At 45.3% G+C, this 24,779-nt stretch overlaps 1 protein-coding gene across 4 annotated transcripts in view; it reads right to left on the reverse strand.

Moving 5' to 3' along the window:
- Slc10a7 (solute carrier family 10 member 7) overlaps positions 1-24,779 on the reverse strand; it is a 241,641-nt gene continuing 216,862 nt past the window's right edge. For 3 of the 4 annotated variants that reach the window (XM_074041243.1, XM_074041242.1, XM_020172460.2), the window contains 2 exons: positions 21,649-21,794; positions 16,454-19,416 (listed from right to left, as the gene is read on the reverse strand). In XM_074041243.1, coding sequence (XP_073897344.1) covers positions 19,387-19,416; positions 21,649-21,794 — 176 coding nt within the window. In that variant the 3' untranslated portion in view covers positions 16,454-19,386. Of the gene's footprint in view, positions 155-16,453; positions 19,417-21,648; positions 21,795-24,779 lie in introns of those variants that run through there. The other variant, XM_074041244.1, reaches the window with a different exon arrangement.

Genomic DNA, 24,779 nt, shown 5'->3' on the forward strand with positions numbered 1-24,779 from the left:
ACAGTCAAACAACAAGTTGGTGCGGAGTAGTCCTCAGATTCCTTCCACACTTTCTGACTTCCAAATCCTGTGTCGTTCCACCATACTTGGCAGCTGATTTGTTTTCTGGGAGCATGTTGGGTGTTGTAAATATTTCAGTCGATCCAGAGGGAGCCTGGAATCAAGCAGAATAACAGTTTGGAATAATTCACCTACCGTTGCCATTAGACCCAGGAAGGTGTGGGACTTTGGGAACTGGCATTCATGATGGGCCAGGAGAAGAAATGACCTACCAGACTGTGATAGGCCCCAGCTTGGGAGGAGAAAGAACAAAGTGGGGAGGGGCCAATAGGTTCAGATGGGGAAGGTGATGACAGTCATTATCCACTACCTCCCCCCAAAAAAGTGCCCACCATTGCAAGGTATTTGTCAGTGGTTTACAGCTGCCATCTTGAACTTACTGTCTCCCTTTCTCTGGGCTCCACATTTTCCTTCTTACAAATGGCACCTTGGGAGCATCTTCCCCTCTCAGCTGATGACGGATGTTTTCTACAAAGTGTTTTGTTACTTATAAAGGAAAGAGGCTGCCTAGAAATGCAGTCTATTGGATATTAAAGAATATAGTCCCCTGATTTATAGACAGGCAAGGCAGGGTTGTCTAAGAGGCAAGGAACCAATGGGGATATCCATTTTGACTAATGATTAATTATTACATCTAAAGTGATGCTTCTGTATAAACTGATAGGCTGGAGAACTAGACTAGAGCTTGCTGGGTTAGCACCATGGGTCACAGATGTTGCCTCTGCATTTTCAGATTGCACTATCCATTACAGACAGCACCTTCTCATTTAGAAACACAATTTGTTGTTCTCCCAGAGCCCCCACCCCCCAAAAAAAGATGACATTTCACATGCAAGGCAAAGATTAGAATCACTGCACAGGACTGCATATGGAAGTACATTAGGTTGTGGTGTCCCTGAATCAAGGACACCAGGCGGCTGGTGCTGAGAGAGATGTAGAAGGCAGTGACTTCTGATCTTTATTATGCAAATGTGCAGCCCCATGAGCCAGGCTGTTTAACCTCATCAGGGGAAATGTCACTGATCATTTCAAGCTGCAAATGGAGCACAGGCATTAGTACTATTATGCTATTATTTATTATTATTTGGAGGGCATATGTAAGCCCAAGCCCTCTGATTAAGCTGAGTCCCTACTTGCCCAGACTGTCTGAGGCTGAAAATCAACTCCTCTTTTACATTAAATAAACAAACAAGCCAACACTTTCCTCTCTCCTTAATGCTTGTTGGTGGGATGTTTTGCCGATCTGGTTGTTTGCCATACCTGGGTGAAGATGAGAGTTTCATGAAGTCCAATTTCTACCCTTAGAAGCTTAATGGTGGGCTGTCCCACCAAAGGTTTTATGCTCCAATAGCAGAAGTGTCTGGAGGAGGTTTGAAGAATAGAGCTGGCGAAGTGACTAAAGACTAGCGAGTGTGAGGCCCTGAGATCAAATCCCAGGGCCACCAAAAATAATAGAATTTTTAAACATCACCTATAAGATAATATACAGTCCAATGAAAGAGGACAACACTTAAGAATGGAAGCTCTATGAAATAAGATATATGGGAGCCACATAAGTACATGAAAAGATGTCCTCCATCATTTATTGTTAGTGACATACAAATTAAAATGGCAATGCATGAGCCAAATAGCAGAGTAAAGGAGTCTAAAATGCTTCTTCTTCCTAAAAGCAGTGAGAACACTAGAAAAATTGTCAAGAATAGAGTTGGAGCAGGAGAAAGGATAGACTGAGGGTGAAAAGTGGTGAAGGGGATCAAAGAGAGAGAGAGATTAGGGAGAAGGGGGCTTTGGAAGAGAAATATCCTGTATTCCCACTCATGGGTCATTGATATCTACCAGAGTCATAAAGAAAATTAAGAAGCTACCAAGAAGACAGCAAAGAGAAGAAAGGAAACAAGAAGGGGAAAAGTCAAAGAAGGCTAATTAGTAGCTCAGGGAAAGTTGAAGGCAAAGCTTGAACATCTTGGAAATCTCAATTGCTTGACCTCAGTTGACAAGGTCAGACTTTCAGAAGAAAAAACTCCTGATGCAGGAAATGGAGTAAATAAGAGTACAATACTCTGTGGTGAAATTCTAGAAGAAGCAAAGAGCAGGTAGTATATTTTACCTGTAGTTGGATCTCAATTGTCCATTAAAGGCCCATGAGTTAACAGTGCGGTGCTTGGCTTGGTGCTATGGGAGAGATAGGTTTAAGAGGCAGAGCCAACTGTGAGATCTTAGGTCATTGGAGGTGTAGTCTTGAAGGGGATAGTGGAAATGCAGCCCCTTCCTCTCCCTCTTCACTTCGCAGTTCCCATGGGGTGAGTGACTCACTCTACCACATGCTCCCGCCATGGTGTGCTGCCCACCACAGACTCAAAAGTAATGGAGCCAACCAACCATGAACCAAATAAACCTTTCACCTTTTAGGTTTCTTCATCCTGAGTGTTTGGTACAGCAAGAAAAGCCGACTAACACATAGGATGATCCAAATTTAATAAGTGACCAAGAAAGAAGATTGGTCAGTTGCATAATTGGAAAGAATAGAAATAGAAAATTCTCCATAGACCCTCAAAGCCCCCCCGCCATCCCACTTCAAATTCTTGATCTCAAGGTCCCAGTCCAACTATCAGACACTTGATAATGGAGTCCGTGTCCACATATTTTTCAAAAGTAGTTTTCCGGATGGTTCTAATGTGCACCCAGGACTGAGAACAGCTTTGACTTCTGATGAATACAAACCCCACAAGGGCAGGGCTTCTTATATGTTCATTTTGTGCTATGAATATCCTTAGAATCTAGCACAGGGTTTGACAGAGTGGAAATTGAATTAACTTCTATCATGTGCTAGAAAGTATAATGGCTGAAACATTTTTGTAATGGAAACAAGTCTGTGTAATTAGGCCACTCAAGGCATCTGTAGAGATGTCTCCCAGGCCCCCAAGAGCCCTGGTGTTGAGCACATGTTTGTCTCTTTGTTCTAGCATCAGTGGACACACAGCCAGCTCCAGGTTCTTCCTGGGTGGAAAGGAAGAGTTTGTACCTGTGGAAGCAACAGTTGTCTTCAGAGAGTGGCCCCTGGAAGGCATGGTGGATCCCTGTCTATGGCCAGTGCTTCCTGAAGGCTTCCTTTTTGTCCTGGACCTTTTGCCCTCCCTCCAGCCTTCTCAAAGTCAATCAACACTGACTTGGAAAGGCTGGACATCAAGAAATAAAGGAATAAGAAGGGAGGTCTTAGACTGAAGAAATCCTAAGATGGAGATTTAATTGGAGCCCAAACTGATCACTAAGGTAAACATTGAGCACCTACTGTGTGACAGGATTTGTGTTAGAGGTTGAGGATACAAGGGGAAGTAGAGCTTGGATCCTGCCTATACAGAGTGGGCCAATGGCAAGGTAGTGATGTCATATGATTTCAAACTTGGCTCTAGAACTACTACTAAGCTAACGGTCTTTACACACCCAGCCTCTTGTTCCAACTCATTTCTTGTCTCTCTTCCAAGCATTGGAAGCCCTTCCTCAACAGAAATTTGCTCTTCATGGATGTGGGCTTAGATCTGAGTTAGTTTGATGGAGGGGGCTGTGGCATCTCATCATGACTTATGCTGTGAGATCCTGAAACCAATCGCCAGGCTTGGGTACCACTGTCAAGAGCTAGTGAAAGAAGTATTTGGTTCAAGGCAGAGCCAGTGAGCCTCTCCATCCTTGCTCTGTACCCGGCACGAGCCCTCCAGTCAGGTGCTGAAGAATAGGAAGAACGGTGTTCTGTTAACCCACTATTAGCAGCACACCGTATCCACATAAAATCTTTGGGCTCACAGAGATGTTGGGACTTCATTCAGTATGTTCCCTCCTGCTCCCCCCCACCAGTTTCTATCAAGTTACAATGACATGGCAAAAGAAAAAAAAAATTGGGAGGGCAAGACAGAACTTAAATCAGACCTTGATGGTGCTACTGATGAACTCAACAGCTTTCCCCAGTCCTTTCATATCCCTTGAACTCAGTTTTCACATCCGTGAACTGAGCTTAGGGCTCAGCTGTTTAAAATCATGTTAAATTAGTGTTTCGCCATTGGGTTCTGAACTCTTGAAAGCATAGACTGCATTTTCTTTATCTTTGTATCCTCAACCCTAAACTCAGTAAATAGCTGGCACACAGTTGTGCTTGGATGTAACCTTCACAGAAAGGACTGCCTGAATACCTCATCTGAAAGGTATCTTGTTATTCATTTTACTCTGTTAGCCCCTGAAATGATCTATTCACTTGTAGGTTGTCTAGCCGCTCACTAGACTGCAGTTTCTATAAGGTCAGAGACTTTGTCTGTCCTGGCGCTCAGAGTCTGGAACAGTGCCGGGCTCAGTGTAAGTGCTCCAAATGTATTTATGAAATGGACATGAATGACCACTCCTACTAGTAGTGGCAGTGCTTTACAAGGTATCGGAACGAGCTGCAGCAGACAAAAATGAGTCATCTTTGGAAAGCTCTTCCGAAAGGGTGAGGATGGTGGACACCACTCAAGTTTCTTCCTTGCAGAATTCTGCCTGGGAACCTTTGCAAGGACGACCCACTTCCTCAGGTCTCCGCCAGGAGGCCCTTCTGCCAAGCTGAGCAGAGTGAATGAGGTTTTATGACGTGGACAAGGGCTGCCTCAGAGCCTGATCTGGGGCCCTGGGGGCTGGGGTGGCCCCCCTCTCCCTGGGCTCTGCACCGCTGAAAGGCTCCAGACAGCTCAGGCGTCTGGCCAGGCTGCTCAGGTCCAGTGGGAAAGCTGACCTTGGCCAGAAAGAACCAGGAAGAGGAACAAATGAGTCATTGTCCCACGTCCTCCAAGGTGAAAACCCAGCAGCGTGTGTGGCCTTTGGGGCTGGATGCTCTTGTAGCCTTGGCTCTTTCCTCCGTCAAAATAAAAGCACTTAGCCAGTCACACATGCACAGTCTAGGAGCAGGACCAATGGATCTCTTCCACGGACCCTTCCCACACTCTCCCTTGCACTTTTAAACCATCATCCAGTACGTTAGGATTTCCAGTTCTAAAAGTAAAGCACGATTGTTTTTTAAAGATTTAAGGCAGCCTTCATTTTCAGGCAAGGCATGGGATGGTTTGCAGAGCGGTGGGAGAAATGTGATCTGCTTTCAGAGCACGTGGGAAGGAGGGCTCACTTCAATGCTTGTTTCTGTTCAGAAGTTTAGAATCCCAGGCACTTTGTCTGGAAGTGTGCTACTGCCCCCAGTTTTCCACTAGAGGGCAGTCTTGGAAAATATTTATAAATATGTTTTTTATTGCTCTGTCTAGGAAATAGTACTGTTTTTAAAAGAAAAGAAACAAACACAAAGAGCCCATCTAAAATTTCAGGGCAGGCTCTTTGCTTACACTTGGAACTAATCCTCACCTTTCCCCAAGCAGAGCGAGAGAAGGAAGCAGGGAGTGTACATGCAGCTGCTGTCCTCGTCCCGGTCCCTTTGTCCACATGGGTGGGATGCAGCTGGCTGCCCAGGCTGTGAGCTGGCCTTGTGAGCCTGACCCTCAGCCAGCATCAGGCGAATTGCCTTGGCAGGGGCTGTGAGGCCCCTAATGTGGGGGGCTCTGGTTTGACTTTGGTCTTTGCTGGGATTCCCTCCATTGAGGCTCAGCTTCTGCCCTTCCCTCTCAAGCTAGCAGTGGCCGGAAATCCTCAGAAAAGAGTCAGGAAGGGGCAGAGGGGCAGAGGGGAGTCAAATAATTAAACACAAGTCTCCCAGGCAGGCACCACAGAGATCTCACTGCATCTGTAAATAAGTGTAAATAAGACTTAGCAAGGTTGGCCCCAGAAGGGGCCATGTGTGTTGTCTGAGGCAGTGGGAAGCACTGCCCCCCCACCTTTTTTTTTTTTTTTCCATTTTTGCACACGGACCAATTTAGGGAAAAATAATATATACCCAAGAAGAAAATAGGTCCATTGAATTCCAGGGCTGGTGAGGAGGAAGATTATTCTTACAACTTAGATTTCTTCCTCAATGAATGTAGAATGTCAGTAGATTAATTAGGACTGCGTTTAGCCACCAGAACCTCTGCCTGGAGTGTGTTTGACACACAGCACTCAACTCACCCACCAGTCAGACATTTGTGTCACCTTGAGAGTTTATATCATGCTCTTGAGTGAGTGGCCTCATTTCATCCTGGAAACAGGCCTGTGACTAGGTGTTATTTAGCACAGGACACCAAAGCTAGGGAGGAGAGATGACATGAGCACAGCTGCGGTAAGAGGCTAGCTGAAATCCGTTGACTTCTTCCCTGCCCTGTTTTCTGCAGCATCAGCCCTGTTCCAGACTGGGGTCAGGTTTCCGTGAGATGCTACTTCTTGCTTGTTCCTCAAGAACGGACTCTCCCAGTGGCAAGCCAAGCCCTTCGACTTCACTTGGAACTGTCCCTCGTCCTTTGAGAAGGAAGCTGGAAGAGGAAGTCAGAACACAAGACAGCTGATTCCCTGTGTCTTTGTGGGGATCTCACAAGGTGGTAAAGAGCTGCTTAGCTGGAGTTCAGCCAGTAGGGGGCGCCCCTCCTGGGAGCAGGAGGTGCCCAAGACTACAGCCTGCTAACAACCCTCCCCTTCCTGGGGGCCATTCCTCTTTGCTATCTTAGCCCCCTCTATGCAGCACCTTCTGTGGAGGATTCCAGAAAGTTGGCACTGGAGGCTTGTTCTCCATTCCCTTGCTGAGGTGGAGCCAAAGGTTGCATTTGAACATAGACAGAGGGCTCTTGGGAGATGCAACGGGGCCAAAGATGGACCCTCAGGCCCACCTGTGGCCTAAAGGCACCAGCAGCACAGAAAGCCAAAAAGATTCCGCAGAGAGGTGGCCCTGGGTCAGTGCTCCCCACAGTGCTCAAAGGTTGGAGGTCACCTTCTCTGCTCTGTATTTTTCCATGCACATGGACTCAGCTCCTGTCCAGGTTGTTGGGGAAGGGAAGCCAATACGCAGTGGCTGCACCTGTGGCTAGAGCCACCTGACCCATACAGAGTCCCATCCTTTAGGGGTCTACGTTCGAACTTTCTGGGTTGTGTGAGTTGCAAAGACTGAACGGGTTGTTTCTCATAACACCAGTGTGTCCATCAGAGGGCAAAGACAAAATGAGATGCATTCTGGGAACTCGGGGTTTTTCTTGCTAGATGGCTTCAGAAAACACTGGGGAGGGTGGCAAGGAGACGGATGTAAGAAAGCAACCTGGCCTGCTGCAAATGCTCCTGGGAACTGTCTTGTGTCTCTTCCGACGCACTGGACTTTTCTCCCCAGTTCATCCAAACAAGGTGTGAGATGAACTCAGGTCCTAACAACCAGAGCTGAAAGGACAGAGGGAGGAAAAGAAGGCGAGTCTCCCCGGGACAGAAACATGGTGAGTGGGTTTCCTGGTTGTGTCCCTAGCCAATGCTTAGGAGCTCCTGCCATACGCCTCAGCCGGGCTCCACACGCCAGGTGAGTGGCTGAGCTTAAGTGCGGGAGAACCTCCACTCTGGGAGGCCATGGGCTGACTCAGTGAGCTGAGAAGATGCTGTCTGTCCTGGGCTGACCAACAGTCATGAGAAAGTCCTGAGAAGATGCGTGTTTCCTGAATAACACAGGTGGGGCCTCTGTGGTAATCCCAGGAGAGAGCTAAAGAGAAGGACGGTGTCTTTGACACCATTCCCCAGGAGCCCAAGGCTGACATGGCGGATACTCTCAGGTTTCTAGCCCCAGAAGAGGGCAGGGGTTTGGAAGTTTGTAGCTCGGTCAAACCGTGCTCTGTATTTGCCAGAACAGTACAGGGTGGAAGTGGAGGGAGTGTGGAGATGCTCTTCCGGGGGGCTTCCTATCTGTGCACAGGAAAGGGAGAGGGGTCTTTCTAACCTTGAAATGCCTCCAGGCTGGTGTCTTAGACCGTGCTCAGGGGGGTGAAAATAATACTTGTAATTTGGATTCGTTTCCCCGAGAGACCCATGTGTTAAAGGCATGGTCCCTAGCCTATGGAGCTACCAGGTGGTGGTGGAACCTTTAGGAGGTGGGGCCTGGTGGAAGGAAGTTAGGTCATTGGGGGTGTCACCTTATAAAGAATCGTGGGACCCCCATTGCTTCCTGTCTCATTCACTTCCCTCCACCACACGCTCCTGCCACGATCTGCAGTGGGAGTAGGACAAACTGACCATGAACGATGAGCCAAAACAACCGTTCCCTCTTTATAAGCTGATTTCTCTCAGATGATTTTTATGGCGATGGAAAGCTGACGCGCATAATACCCTACAGGAAATTGTCCCTAGTGCCCCTCATTCAGAGACCTTCAAGGCGAAAGCCACACTGTGCTGCACTGCCCATGCTAGCCGGTGGCCCCGAGCCTCCCATGTGGACCTGTATTCAGCAGCCCTATCATGCCCTTCCCTGCCCAGCAGAGACTTCTCTGAACAGGAGTGGCTCAGTGTGGGGTCTGAGGTAAGCACCCATGGCTGCACACTTCTGGCCTAGGTGACTGCTGGCTTGGGCAGGCCAGCCCTCCACACTGGAGTGCTCCCTGGACACAGCCATCAGAGTAGGTGTCTGAGGCCCAGCCAGCCTCGCCTTCCCCTGCACTCCTCCCTTCTGGGAGGGTGGCTGTGTTTGCTGAGGAGCCAGGTTCCCCCTCCCCCCATCCATGACCACCAGGAGCTGTCAGGCTGTGTGGTCAGCACGTCCAATTCCAGGCCTTGGGCATCTCCAGGAAGGACTGGCTCCTAGGGGTGCTGGTAGAGGAACCAAGAGGTGACAAGACAGACACTGTCCTGAAGATGGCTCGGAAAATAATTGTCCTTTCATAATAAAATATTGAAACTGTTGAGGCTCTTAAGCAATTGAACTCAATTTAGGACCAAGGATAAACGTATTCTCCCTTGGATATTTCTCGGTGGTGATTTTGGCTGCTTTAATTTCACCTCTGTAGCTTGTCAGTTGTTCCATTACTTCAAACTACTTGCTAAACAAAGGCTTCAGAGGGAAAGAGAAAGCTAAGTGATTAATAAAGTGCTCATGAAAGGGGAGACGAGGTTGCTGCCAGGCCCCATGCAGAGACTCCAAAATGCAGGCCTGGCCTGACCTCAGAGCCCTGCCTGACATGGGGGTGACTTTGCACGACTTCCACTCTGTCTCCACAGAGTTGAGAGCTGCTTAGTTCCAAGTGTGATGTGGACACTTGCCTGCTGGATGGACACAGAAATTCATTTCCCATCTGTCAAGCAGCCTGACACAGAGTTGGTAATGATTTTCTGTCAGGTGAGGCCTGGCTGGATTTGAACTTGTGACCCAGAGGTAAAGGGCCCCATGTAGGACTCCCTTTACAATAGCTGGCTGTCTGTGCCTCGTTATGCCTGGTCCAGTGCTTTGTTTTGCTCCTGCTTATGCTTTCTCCTCATTCAGATAAATTTCGATTAGATCCTAACACAGCACCAAACTGAGTGGTTCATATCCTTGTGTGAGCAGGAGTTTGTGTTCTGGGGACAAGAAATGGAAGGCAGTGGACGGAAGGACAGAGAGGTGGGGCCTGTTTGAGTCATCCGAGAACTGAAGCCATTGGCCCCTCACCAGCTGGGTGCCTAAACCTCCAGAGGATCTCTGCATGTCTACAGGTCAGTCAAGACCACATGGAATATGGATCTGCAGGAGATTTTCTGGATCTCTCAACTCTTCTGGGGTTGACATTGTCATCGTTATTTACACTGATTATGTTTACCTTTTTAAAAGAGTCCTTTCAGAATCACTTGCAGATTGATTGATATGATAATTCCCATTCACATATTGACAATGAAGTCACATGCCACTCTCCATAAAACAGTGTTTCACATCTGTCCTCTGGGATCAGAAAAGTGTCCTGGGGAGAAACTGTAAGTGTTAACCTTTTATTCAACAAATACTCCGTGCCCCCATCAGCAACACTGGTTAATTACCAGGGTTACAGAAATAAATAAAACAAGGCCACCATTGAAATGAAACATTTACAGGGGGACCAGGACAATCTGGTACAACCTGAACAGGGAGGTAACAGGAAGTGAAGAAATTCAGTAGGCAAATGAAAATTGAGGAATGTCTCCCAGTGGTGGGTGTGGAGGGAGAGACTGGAAAGTCTCGTAAAGGCGGCAAGAAGCACCACCTCTCTGGGCCAAATCAGAGACCCTGTGCAACCCAGGCCTTGCGCAGGGCCTCTACTTTCTCATTTGTAAAAATGGGAATATTTATACCAAGGTTGAAGTTTAAATGGGGCAATCCATGGAAACGCAGAGCACCTGGCACAGGGTGGGTGACTGCTGAATGTCAGCACAGGGCCTCTGCAGTAGGTAGGTAGCAGAAGGAACAGCTGGGAAAGGTATTTTTAAGACAGTGGCAGTGGGCTGCAGAGGGAGGTAGAGATTAAGGCAAGGTTTTGCATGTGGAAGCACTAGAACTTGGTGACTCTGGGTATGAGAAATGGGATGTGAGGCTGTGGGGGAGAATTCCCAGGTGGTTGCTATGCCAACACAGGAAGCTGGTGTGGGCAGGACAGAGTACCAGGAAGAAAGGTTAATGAGTTTTGATTCAGGACATATGGGGTCAAAGGTGCTTGGGGACATCCACGTGGGGCTATCCAGAATGCCCCTGGAAACAAGAGTGCAGGGCAACACATTTGGGAAGTCTTGCTGGTTTACAAGTGACCGACACCATGCCAAGGGCCCAGAAATTCCCACTGACGGGGTGGGAAGAAAGATCTGAGAACCAAATTCCTGGAAATGGTGAAAGGGCCTGTGAAGAGGACAGCATTTGTGGATTATGATGGCATCTGACAGAAAGGAAAGGGGACATTTCATCCTGGACACAGTTGGCCCTTGGAGAGGGCCATGGCTGCAGTATGACTGCTCAGGAGCTGCCCCAAAAGTGGAACTGGTCTCTGACGGGCATTAGTTAATGGAACCCCCTAAGACTCGCTCTGCTCCGGCAGCTGTGTGAGCAGGTGGTTCCCAGCCAGCCTTATTTCTTCCTGGACTCACTTGGAGTGGGCAGAAAAAGGCCCAGTTAGAGAAGGTGGGCTGGGAGGGCCTTTCAACATGTACTTAGCCCTTTGCACTACTGGGGACGTGCGCTGGAAGGCATGCAACCGTCTTAAAATTCATTAACTGATGAAGTGGAGACTCATGCCCCGGTCACTCCCTGACGTGACTAGTGACATGTAATGAATTCCACAATAGCTTTTTGCATAGATTAGGAGTCATGCAGAATAGAGCCTGACACCAGCCAGCACAGGTCTGGCTGCACATGTCCAGTGGCCTGATCCCATCCATTGCTGAATAATAATCACCACTGCCACTTACGGTGACCTTACCAAGTGCCAGGCACTGTGACAAGCTGGCTGCAGGGATTATGGTATTCGATCTTAATGACAACCCTGTGATGGTACACAACTCTCGCTTGGGGTTGTGAGCAGAGAGGTGAACTCTGCTAAGTGGTATTGGCTCCATCTGCAACATGCATGGGACTTCTTTAGTATGGACACTTGCTGCGCGGGCAGGAGGGCCTTGCTAGACAGCAAGAGGCCCGAAGTCACGGCAAACATTTGTGGATAGAAACACTTCAGAATAAGTCCTAGTCATGTTGGCAAAACCAGCCCAGAAGACCAGCTACAAGTGCTCCTTGTGAATGCAGAGAACTCCCAGCACCGAGCTCAAGAAACATGGCTGCAAGGATTTCAAGTTTGAAATAGCCAGTAACAAGGAAATGATCCGTCTCTCAAGGATCTAATTCCTCAGTGTGTTGTCTTTCCCATAGTGGTCTCTGAGGCCTTCCCCTTCCCTCCCTTCCCCTTCCTCCTTCTTTTCTCCCTTCCCTTTCCTCTTCCCTTCCCCATTTCCTTCTCCTCCTTCCCCTCCCTTCCCTTCCCCTCCTTCCCTTCCCTTTCCTTCCCCTTCCTTCCCTTCCCTCCTTCCCTTCCCTTCCCCTCCTTTCCTTCCCTTCCTTCCCCTCCCTTCCCTTCACTTCCGTTTCCTTCCCTCCCACCCCTTCCCCTCCTTCCCTTCCCCATTTCCTTCCCCTCCTTCCCCTCCCTTCCCTTCCCTTCCTTTCCTTCCCTTCCTTCCCCTCCCTTCCCTTCACTTCCTTTCCCTTCCCTTCCCTTCCCCTCCCTTCCCTTCCCTCCTTCCCTTCCCTTCCCCTCCTTTCCTTCCCTTCCTTCCCCTCTCTTCCCTTCACTTCCTTTCCCTTCCCTTCACCTTCCTTTCCTTCCCTTCACTTTCGTTTCCTTCCCTCCTGCCCCTTCCCCTCCTTCCCTTCCCCTTTTCCTTCCTCTCCTTCCCTTCCCCTCCCTACCCTTCCCTTCACTTTCCTTCACCTCCCTTTCCTTCCCTTCACCTCCCTTTCCTTCCCTTTCCTGTCCTCCCCTCCCTCCCCTTTCCTTCACCTCCCTTCCCTCCCCTCTCTTCCCTTTATCTCACTTTCCTTCCCTTCACCTCCCTTTCCTTCCCTTTCCTGTCCTCCCCTCCCTCCCCTTTCCTTCACCTCCCTTCCCTCCCCTCTCTTCCCTTTATCTCCCTTTCCTTCCCTCCCCTCCCCTCTCCTCCCCTCCCTTCTTTCCCCTTTCCTTCCCTTCCCTTCCCTTCCCCTCCCCTCCCCTCCCCTCCTCTCCCTTCTCCTCCCTTTCCCTTTTTTTTTTCTCTTTCCTCTTCCCTTCTGGAATTTCTGAGTTGTGGGGCTTTTGTCTCCTTTCACAAGCAAGAACAACATCCTTTGTCAAAACCTTGGCTGCAGATCTCAGGTGGAGGTCAAAGGTATTACTACTTTCCAGAACTTTCAAATATGAAAAAATAAGACCTTCCAAGGACCACATGCTTTGGGGGCTGCCCTGGAGTCCACTTGGGTGGTTAGGGAGGTGGGCTCCCATTTCAGGGGAATCTGAGCTCCCAACTCCACCACTATAAGAGTTGTGAGGCTTGGCCTCGCTACTCAGCCTTTTGACCCTAGTTTCCTTATCTGTATGATGCAAATGCCATGTCTCCTGAGCTGGTGAAAGAATTAAAGAGTAAGGAACTCAGCACGCACTGGCCCTTAGTGCTGAAGACTGCTGGTGTCATGAGAGCCACAGAACACATCTCTTCCCGACTCTGCCTTCTGTAACAGTGAGCTTGACATCAGTCAGGGCGGGACAGCTGACACTACAGAAATGGCCAGTGCCACACGTCTGCACTGTCTGTTAGCAGTGCCGGTAGAACGACCCAGCTTTCTGAGTACACATTCACTTATATCTCGATAGACAGCCGTGGCCCGAGGCTGCCTTTCATGTTCTGTGGGAGGTATCTTCTCCCCAAGATTTCTAGAAGTCTCCATTCTTCTCATCATCTCATGCCCAGAATTCCTGCCTACAGCTTGGTGTCTTTATTACTAGAACATTCTACTTTTTCCTAGAAAAAGGGTGTTGAAACTTTTACTTCACGGTCTTTCAAATGCTTTACAGCTCTGATATAAAGCATATTCTAAAATAAAAAATAAATAAAGGTTTTTTTTTTTTTTGGTGGTGGTGGGGAGGAAGTGGGGTGTGTTGGGTGGGGTAAGGCAGATGCTTTAGAATTGAAAAAAGTGTGAATAACTTAAAAATGATGATGATAATGGTGGTGGTGACAATACCACCATTACCGACCACCTGGCACTTACACAGGTTACTCAGTATTTTCTAGACACTTTCTTAAGGTGCCTGGAAGGAAGGCCTTAAGGTGCTTCCATTCCGCCATCAGACATTTCTAATTGGGTGTCTTCTCCTCCTTGTCCTCTTCATTGTAACCCCTCCAGAATATGATTAAAGTAAAATGTAAAATTAAACACTCCTCAGCATTCTTGCTTTCTTGGAGTACCTACTATTAAATACACTTCTACAATGTTTTCAATGTTCCTACTTATTTTGTGGCCTTGAGACAGCTACTTAAAGACAGTGACCCAATTTCCTCATCTGTAAACTGGGTATAAAACAACCTCCCTCACGGTGTGTTGAGAATGTTAAGTGAGAAAATGGATAGTGCGTGGAATAGTGCCAGGCATGAAGGAAGAGCTTAATAATTACTAGCTATAATTACCAAATTAAAAAGTATATGTAGTGTCCCTACACATTTTAGCTAACAAAATTGTGGGATCTGTAAATGTAGGATTGATCACAAGATGGATTTTTTCTGAAATTGACTCCCCATAATATATTATTACAAGGCCATCTACCCTTTCTCTTTTTAATAGCTCAAAGATGTTCTGTAGGAACATACCGTTGATTGCTTAAACAGTTCTCTACTTTGAGGAGTATAGGGTGTCTTCTTGGCCTTGTCAATGCTCTGAACCCATTCTTGTCAACAGATCTTTGTGTACTTGTCTTTCTGCAGGGTACATTCCAAAAGTGAAATAACTGGGTGGAAGCACACATATGTTTAAACTTTTGCTGGTACTGCTAAGTAGCCTTCCACAAATTCTGTCTCATTTATGCTTTCACTCACAGGGCATGAGTGCCCTCTCCCACTATTTAGAAATTACTGAAGTTTAGCCCTTCTGCCAATCTCACAGTTGACAAATAGCATCTCATTTAATGTACATCTCCCTGATTTCTATTTTGAAATAGGTCTAGTACCCATTTTTATTTCATCTCCCACGAATTACCCATTTATACCCTTCACTTGTTCTTCTAGTGCATCTGGAAGGGTCACACATTCCCTTCACTTCTGTCGGCTTATATAGCCATCAAAGGAAAATGGCTTTTTAAAGCATCCCCTGGCTGTCGCCAGCAGGCCCTGAGGCATGTCCAAGAAGTCAGAGAAGGAACCTGAGATAGCTAAATGGCTGTGAATTTGGGGTTGGAAAGGGAAAGGGAGTGAAGAGGAAAAGCTGTACGGGGGCAGGGGAGGAACTGAGGGGGAATGAGGTCAGTGGAAATTCCAGGTGGCAAGGGTGATGGGAGATGGGTAGCAACACGATGTAGACTATTCAGCTATAAGTCTATACAACCCCACGCATTCAGTGTGTCCCAACTTCTGTAGAAATCAAGTTAGGGGAGCTGAATTCCATGTCAGGGGATGGGGGATGGGGTGCACAGTGATCTGAGATGCTGGAGGGTTCAGTGGGGTGAGGCCTGGAAATGCTCACATGGGTTCATCTGGGGACCCACCACAGGGCTCAGGATGGCCCTGAAGCCAGTGCCCTTGTCTGCTCCTTGACAACCACACCGGACCAATTGATCCTCAGAGGGATTGCACTTCAGTGTTCAAAACAGAGTTCCTCACAATTGGGTCAGAAGACAATTACTCTGGGGTCTGTTGACAATTTTTCCCCTTTAAATGAGATTAGTATTTCATTTACATTTGAGAAAACTTGTCCTATACTTTAAATAAGATTCGTGAATGAGCATAAAGTACTGTTAAGACCTTTTATTGTCTGTGACAAGCCAATGATGATAATTTTTACCTAGTTTTTCTAATATGTCAGAATTTCCATAAGGAAATTCTTTATTTTTTATGTATGTGCAGTCCTCACTAATTCAGGCTGACCTGTCCTGAACTTAGTCTGAAGTGCTATGGGTTTACTGTCCTGTCAAAGCTTAGAAGACGGAAGTTGTCTGCCCGCCACACCTGCAGTCTCACCTGGGGGATTAGTTATCTACGCAGCTAGGAAGTGAAGCAGTTTCAGGATAGAAAGAGTAGTAAACAAGGTAAATTACTAATGATCTACAAGTAGGGAAGAGCTCTCAGGCATGTGGCAGTCATGTCTTCCTATTAGGATCTCCATCTGGAAAGTCCACACATACAGGTTTTTTGGCTATTACTCTGAGCCCGGTACTGTGTAAAGCACCAGACAAAAATGGAAATGTGTCTACATTGGAGGAGACAGAGGTGTAAACTAATGAACAGAGCATGCAAGGGCTTCAGGAGACCTGAGAGACAATTCAAACACTGGCTGGGAGGCCAGGAAAGCCTCCTGCAGGAGGAGAGACTTTCACCAGGTTCCAGAGGGAAGAGGATTTCTAAGCCAGGAGGACAGCAAAGGCAGGAACAAGGCCTGCAATTCTACACAAGGTGACTTGTGCAGCAAAGAAATACTAGGTTTGGGACACTCATGCTATGACTCGTTTTTCCTATGCTCAAAAACATGATGGGGGTAGCCAGAAAGTCACATCACCTACATTTTTCCCCTCCTGTTACAAATATTTCTCTGTTGGTTCTCCACCCTGACAGAGGAAACAAATCTCTAATGAAAAAGCAATGGCTATTTCTAGATTTTAACTTCGTGGTGTGGGGAAGGGTGATATGGACACCTGATACGGGCACCCGGGGAGACGCGAAGTTTACGTCTGTTTATCCACAAATGACACACTGCCATGAATCTAAGACACACTTGGAAGTCACTGTGAATGCACTGGAAGTTGAGTTAAATAAGCCACAGATTCTCTTGTGGTTTCTCAAACATCTCTTTCTTTAATCACAAACTTATTTTCATCTTCCACTCATTATAAATAATCCACTTCATTGCTTAGCCTCCCTTTTGAAAAAATTTGGTATTTAGCATAAACACTGAACATTAACCAGAGGTGTGTTGGTGTGTTAGTTTAAAACAGAATAGGGAAAAATTTTTTAAAAATGCACAAAATTTTAAGACTTAGAAAGAACATGTTTAAAGAGCAACATTATCATCCCTTAAAAAAGTCAAGTTTCTTGACAATCATTTAAAAAAAAATCACATGGAAAAATGAGTAAACATAAATATAATCTAATGTATTTCTTTTATAAATACATTGAACAAAATAAATGGATAAAACAGATAGCTTTATAGTGCATAAATACAGTATTCTAAGCTATGCATAATTAAATCCCAATAAGCCTGAATTAAAACAAAATTTGATTTTATTTTTTGATCTTTATGGAAAAATACGCTATAGCATTTGTGTGAAAAAAAAATAGCCATAAACATATCCCTAGAGCCACCAAAATTCTCTCTGTAAAGGTTATTAGAAAACAAAACACATTTTTAAAGCAAAAGCTAAAATGTTACCTAGAATTTTCAGTTGAATTTTATCCCATAGTTACACCTATTGTAGGTGTTAGACAATAGAGGTAGATAAGTTGAAGGGGAAATAAGTATGCAACTAAAAAGGGAGAAAGATTTTTATGATAGCTTAGACAGATAGACATTTCCACTTACTCTAAAACTCAAAGAAGCTTGTAGGAACAAAACAAGAAAACCTTTCTGTGCTCCGTAGGCAAGCATCAAACATATCAGGCAAAATTACTGTCATTTGAGACACAGTAATTCTTGTTAACAGTGAACACTACAGCCCAGTTTAGCATAGGTTTTTGCAGGGTCTAGCTCTACTTAGAATGCTTGTGGAATTTATAAGGTTCAATGAGACTGAAATGAGTTAGAAGTAACAAAAGATGAACGTGGCAGTAACAGTAATATAACTTTACATTACTGATAATTTCAGTAAGTTTTGAAGGAATGATTTTTTGTTGTTGTTGCAGGCAAAACAACAAAGACCACTGCTGAGGATACAGTGTCCCCGGTGAGAACCAGGAGGCTGATATTATCTGTCAAATCAAGAAAGGACATGTAGAGACAGTGACAAGACGCAGTACAGAAAGCACAGAAAGTGTCCCCTAACTCAACATATTGCTTTGTTCTGTATTTGGGTCCAGCTGAAGTTCTTCCAGCCATGGGAAAAGCAAACATTGGATACTCCTCTAAAAGCTGATGCTCAATTCAAGACTAATTAGGCTTGATATTTTGGTTAATTAACGGTCTTGCATTTTCTGTGCCCACTTTTCTTTCCACCTGGCTGGAAAGCGTGTGTATATGTAACATTTGTTTGCATCTGTGACCTTTAAATTTTCACTGATTCCTAAGAACAAAATGATAGAACTTTTTCTTTTGGGGGGGCAGTACTGGGGTTTGAACTTAGGGCCTTGCATTTGCTAGGCAGGCGCTCTACCATTTGAGTCAGACCCCAACCCCCAATCCTTTTTGCTGTAGGAAATCTTCAAACAGAGTCTAACATTTATACCCAGGGCTGGCCTGAGCACCAATCCTATTTATTCCTGAATAACTGGGATGATAGGCATGCTACCACCCTATTGGCTGAAATGGGATCTTGCTTACTTATGTCTTGGCTGGCTTCATCTTCGATCCTCGCAATCTTTGCCTACATACATGATCCACTGCTCCCAGCTTGATTGATTTAACTTTTTTTTTTTGTGGCACTGAGACTTGAACTCAGGACTTCATGCTTGCTAGGCAGTCACTCAACAGCTTGAGCCACTATGGCAGCCCTTGACTTAACTTTCTAAAAGATGTTACAAACATTTCTCAAATATGCGAAGTATATTCTCATTGATAAATTGTCTCAAATGCTTGAAGTGTGCTTAATTCAAGGATGTAACAGGCTGCTTCTCACCAAAAGGGGTGATTTGGAAAGCATTCAGCACATCTGTGTAAAAGGAAAAGAATTTTGGTCTCAATTGTGGAATGTGAATACGATGCAGTATTAATTGTTGTTGCTTTTAAACTGACTGTAACATTTTTGTGTCTCACATTTGGCTGTTATGAGCATGCAAGTATGTTGGGAAAAAGGTAAGAAAGAAGTTACGGAAGAAGGAAGAAAAATATTGAGATATAATTAAAAAACTGAAAACCAAATCCTCAATATTTCACGCACTTCACTCATAACTCAACCATCAGGCCCTTTCTTTGAAGCAACTCATAATAAATTTAAGACACTACACCACAATCTTTTATGATGGGACTGAAGACTTTCTGTGTGGAAGCTATTTGAAGGAATGTCTAAAAAACCCCTGATGTCAAGGAATGCAGAGCAATCTTGCTCTTTTTAGCATCTATTCGATCTGTGGCTCCTGCTGAGTTGATAGGGAGGAGGCATGTCACAGTAGTAGAGAAAAAAAAAATCACACAGTGAATCAAAGTGAGTGTGAATACGACTTTGGGATTGTCACTGTCATCAGAAGGGCATTTTCCTGACGGTGTGACCTCATTTCAAACATTACAGTAACTATTACAGAGTTGTACTGCACAAAAGGTGGTACAGGGAAAGGACGGTAGCTTTTTGTCCCTTACTATGACTGTTTTCTGCATTAGGAAAAAAAAATTAATTCCAAAATATTGTACCACCCTGCCAGTAACCAACAGAGTATGTTTTGGAAATAATGCTCTCATTGAATACATTTTAAGGCACTTAAACAGGTATATCATATTTTTTCTGTAAAAAAATAAAATATGCATCAAAGCAACATTCACAAATACAAGTCTTCAGAATTGCTTGTATGTACAATCCTGTACACATGTATATATACACCACTATGGAACAGGTGCCTCCTCCGTTATACTGTCGGCCTCGTCAGCTTCACTCCCTACAAGAAAGGAGAACATGTTCAGAGTTGGACAGTAGCCATGAGCAAAGTGAAAGCATCAATTAACAGCAGATTGTTTATGCTGCTAGAAGGAAGAGGAGGCTCATTGCTATAGTTTGGATCTGGAAAGTTGAAACTCCAAAGTTGAAGGCTTGGTCCCCAGCTTGGTACTATTGAGAGGTGGTAGAGACTTTAAGAGGTGGGGCCTATTGGGAGGTCTTTAGGTTATTGGGAGTATCCTTGAATGGGATTATAGGATCTTGGTCTCTTCCTCTCTCACCCTCTTTTTTTTTTTTTTTTATTTCCCAGCCATAGTTAAGGGGTTTGCTTTACTCCATGTTCACTGCATGATGTGCTACTCTTTATAGGCCCCAAAACAACAGGGCCAGCTGATCATGGATTGAAACCTCTCCAACTGCTTGAAGAGGTTTCAATAAACCTTTCTTCTTCATAAATTGATTGTCTCAGGTATATTGTTGTAGTAATGGAAAGCTGACTGACACACCTACCTACCCAGATGCACTGTGTAACCAACAATCCAAACCTCTGGAAACAGATTTACCCACCCACCTCACTGGCCAGCACAGTTTCTGTCATCTCCCCCCAGCTTGGCCTGGCTATTCATACAGCTCTGTTCTGTACTAGGTGGTGGCCTGGGGGTCCCATGAGTAGTGTTTGGAAAGCAGATACTCATGGACACCCTGAGAATGCAATCTTTGTATTCTACATCTTCCTGAATATTCTAAGTTAGCCAGTGTTTTTGTACAAAGGGAAAATGAACAGCATGGTCCAGTTTAGTCCCCCTTTTAGAAAATGCTTCTGTTACTCTGGAGCATCACTCTCAGAGTTTTGAAACATTTAGAGAAAAACCCACTGACTAATTTGCTGTTTAATGAGACTGCACGTTCTTGGTAAGAGTATTAGAATTTTCAGTATAAATTCTGAGTGGCAATGCAAATACACATTGATAAACAAGCACAAATATAAAACAGAATTTTCAAAGGAGATGTGCAGTACAAAAACAAAAGAAAAAGATAGTCAACTACTCCTCTGCTAACCCTGAGTAGGAGGCTCAGAGCCTGGGGCAGTCCCTGACATACAACAGCAATCATTCATCTTTTGTTAAATTACTGAATTAATGAATCTATTGGATGGGCTAAACTTCCAAGGTAGGATCCTGGGGGCCCAGGTGAGCTTTAAGAAAGTAATACTATATTTTTATCTGGAGTATCATTGTGGTGTTGGGGAAAGATAAGGGAGGCCAAACACACCAGGGTTCCTCAGTCCTAAATCTAGTATTTCATTTTACACACAGAACCTTGGGTAAATTGTCCAACTCTGAGCTTATTCTCTAACCTATAAAATGGTCTGCTATCAACCTGGTTGTAGCTAAGCTCTTAGCCCAAGATCAATCCTCCAAATCTAGTAGAGAATTGGACCTGCCTTGCATATAGCTCAGTGGGTGGTACTGTGGCCACTCCATTTTTAGGACACTAGGGACACAACAGATGGTAATTTGTCACTTGACATCTCTTCTTCCCACACATGGTCATTGCCTTACATTAGACAGAATGAAGCCCTGGCAGGTGCAGGCCATGGGGAGACATCTGCTCCACTGGTACCGCCATGTTCTATGCACCATCTAAACTTTATCAGTCACAGGTTTGCTTTATTTTGGTTGGCAATTTAGGAAATCAAGTCCAAAAGACCTAATAGGTCACACGACTCCACCTTAAGTGTGGTGAAATTAATACTGTATGGACTTCTTTACTACTTTTATTTTTTGATTTCCTGTAGTGCCATACAAAGAGGTTAATAAATATTTAGGAAATTAAAAAGAAAGTTGGTGTTGCAGAACAACTCAGGTTCTGCCATTTTAAGAGAGGCAGGTGAAATAGGGACAAGATGAAAGATCGTTTAGAACATGGGTGATATGTACAAGAAGGGGGTTTCATATCTTAATACCCTAAGCAATATAACTTCCAATAGGAATAAATTAAAAAGACACTTCATTTTAGATGTAATTATCTTCTATAACAATTAAAACACTTAGCACCCAATGTTCCTGTTCAAGCTGAAGGAACAAGAGCCATTGTTATTGTGTGTAGTTAAGAAAATATGAACTTGACAGCTATGATGTGTTAGCCAGGGCCAAAGTGTACCAACAGTTCAGACCCAGCAACAACATGTCAATCTACCCTGGATCCAAATCAGACCTTCCCAGAGCCTCACCTTCTGCCTCGACACCATCCAAGACTTTATCGTTGGCACCAACACACTTCCCAGAAGGATCTGAGCTGGGTGGTAGATGAGCAAGGGCACAGATATTAATGAGAGATGCTCATGGCCTGCAAACACTATCTTTAGCATCGGAATTCCTGTTGAACAAAGAAGACAGAAAACCCAGAAGCAAAGTCAGGCTGTCAGCAAATTAAAGGTCTGCTCCATTAGAACCACAACTTTGGAATAGGGTATTACCACATTTCCCCATGTGCGTTCACAGCACTGAAATGGAAAGGTTTCAAAAGAGCCAACAATTCTTTCTTTCTTTACTACATAAACCTCTGAGCTCCAAGTAGAATGGATAAAGTGAAAAGGTGGCCAGTGTTTCAGGGCACCCATAACTCTCACTGGAAATTAGCAGCCCACCTGCCAAGGGGAGGAAAGAAGACGGTTTGTAATGGAGGTGCTTTAGGAAGGCTGGAGAATACTGGCTACAGGTTAAAATGGATCCCCTCTTGCTCAGTGGTAAGACAGTCTGTTGGTTTTTAGGAAGACCAGCATGTCACTGTTGCAAAGCCCCAAAGCTCACTTTTGGGAGCTGAAAGGAAATGGGAAGATGATGTGTGACATACACTGGAGGCTTTGCATGGTCTCTGTCTCTCCTCTCTCCCCCCTTCTCTCTCCAGTACTGGAGATCAAACCCAGGACCTAAGAGTATGCTAAGCACATGCTGACACTGAGCTATACCCCAGCCCTGCATGTTTCCTTTTGGCCGAGGACCTTGCTTTACAAACATGGAGCAAAGCACATGTAGTTTTGTGTGTGGCAAATGACTGGTAAGATCAGTGCTGAATGTTTAAACCTCACAGTGAAGGGCTTACTGGAACCCAGATAAATGAATACTACTTCATGGACCTCTCATTGTACTCTAAAAGGGCAGCTGTACAAATTTCCCATGTGGTTGCCATAGAACATACCTTCTGAATTACAGCTAACAAAGTCTAAACACCAGCATAACTGTTACTACCAATTTTAACATGGTGTGCTCTTCACAAGTGCTGTGTACCTATGTCAGCTTTTGCAACTGAAGAGCTTAAAGGGCTCAGCTCTCTTCTTGTTTTTCTGAGAACAGCCTACACACATCCAGTGACGGCACATAAATAACTTTTTATTATACACAAGGAAGGCTCAGCTTTTTCAATTATTTTTACCACCTAATAAATTTCGAACCTTTATGCAAAAATGTATTTCATGGCTGCTTTCTTTTCCACAGGCTTACTTATCATTGTCATAAACTGAAAACACTTAACCCTTCCCAACTCTCTCTCTCTCTTTCAGCTTGCAAAGTACACATTTAGATATTTTCTGTCTTTAATATCCATCTTCACACCAATATGAAAAAAAAAAATAACAGCTTTCTTTTTTCTTAAATGAAAAGCCGAATATCCTTATTGTTAAAAAGTAGCAGCTGATACTAGTCTTGTAGCTGAAACTTATTATTATGAGAAAATATTAAGACCTGAACAGAACTTCCATTTGCAAGAAAAACACTTTATTCTTTGACCCAAAAGGATGGTGCTAAGATACTGGAAGATGGGGGTAGTTTGCAGAGGTCCCCTGTCCCTGGAGAGGCTTCTTGGATGGTGCTCAGTGAAATGAGATCCAAAAAGGAGGGTTGTTGGGGTGGAGCAAAAGTGAGGCTAAAGGGAGCAAAAGATAGAAGTGTGGAAACATTTTGTCCTGAAAGATAATCAGGGTCGGGTCTTCTGATCCCAAATTCCAAGCCTATGGCTGCAAGGCTAAGTCACCTGGGCTTCTCTTTTATGGCTGAGAATGGGGGCCCTGTGTCATTCTCTAGCAAGCTGAAACAGGTTCAGAAGAGAAGCCAGATTTTGCTGTTGTGCTAAGTAAACAAAACACTACACCATATACAAGACATCCAAGTGTAAGCAACACCAGAGATACACTTAGATGTGATAAAGTGGATACACAGGCAGCAAAGACGGTGACAATCACGATGAGTATATGCCGAGTACTTACTGTGTCCTGTTCTCTCCAGTGCTTTTCTATACTGACTAAGCTAAGCCTCCCAATCACATGGAAGCTATTATTTTCACCATTTTCCTGAGGAGGAGGCAGAAGCCACAAGGAGCCTTCTCTAGGGGAAGTCCAGCCTGCAATGGGGCCACTGCCCCTCCAGTTCTGTGCCTTTGGCAAGGGTGGTTCAAGATGCTGATGCTGTGGGTGCTGCAGCTAGAGAAGCAGCAAGGGCCTGGTGTGCAAAAGCTTTTTAGTGCAGTCCAACCTCTGGGGTGAACTCACCCCCTTCATGCCCTTCCGGAGGTTCCTCCAAGGCAGCAAGCCTGGTCAAACTCCCAGCTCCCCACACCAGGATGCAACTGGAATTTCACATGAGAGAAAAGCAAAGCAACTGCTAGGACCACCCCAACAGAGCCAAGGGAACCTTGGCTACAAAGACAGACAAATCTTGACCTTCAAGAGGCTTCTGGTGTGCCAGGGGCCTCTACCTTCTTTGGACCCTAACACCAAATTGTCAGAAACTGTTTTCCAATCTGGTGCTGGAAGGTTCCTCAACTCTCATCTCTCATCTTCAAATATAGCCTGTATCCTCAGAGACTCTGGAAACATCAGCTTTCTGGGCCAGGCAAGGGCAGGAGGGGCTTCCTTCTGGCTGCTTGGGCTTCCTGCCAGGAGCAGCACCTTAGGGTGGCATCTGGCTCCTACCTGTGGCTTGCTGTACCCCTCAGAGCCACCAGCCCCAGTGGAACAGCACCCCTCCTCTGGGGTCTGCCTTGCTCTGTGGCTTCTCCTTGAAGTGTGTAAGTTCTGAGAACCCCAACTACCTCCTTTGCCCCCCCAGCTCCACTGGTTCCTGCAGCCTTTATTCCTGGGTCTCCTTATGGCCCCTTTTCCCTTTTCAGTTTTCCAACCCTGCTGAATCGATTCCCTGTAGTGAAAGGATGGATGCGGTTTTCCTGTTGGACCCTGGTGGCTTTTTTTGTACTGTGTCTTGTATGACAGTCAATGACCTGACTTGAAAGAGAAGGAATCCATGATGACCTGCAGCTGGGCAGACATTTGTCAAATTAAACAGGAATTTCTCTTCACCAATTGATGTG

Source organism: Castor canadensis, chromosome 9 (genome assembly GCF_047511655.1).
Source record: "Castor canadensis chromosome 9, mCasCan1.hap1v2, whole genome shotgun sequence".
Lineage (NCBI taxonomy): Eukaryota > Metazoa > Chordata > Mammalia > Rodentia > Castoridae > Castor > Castor canadensis.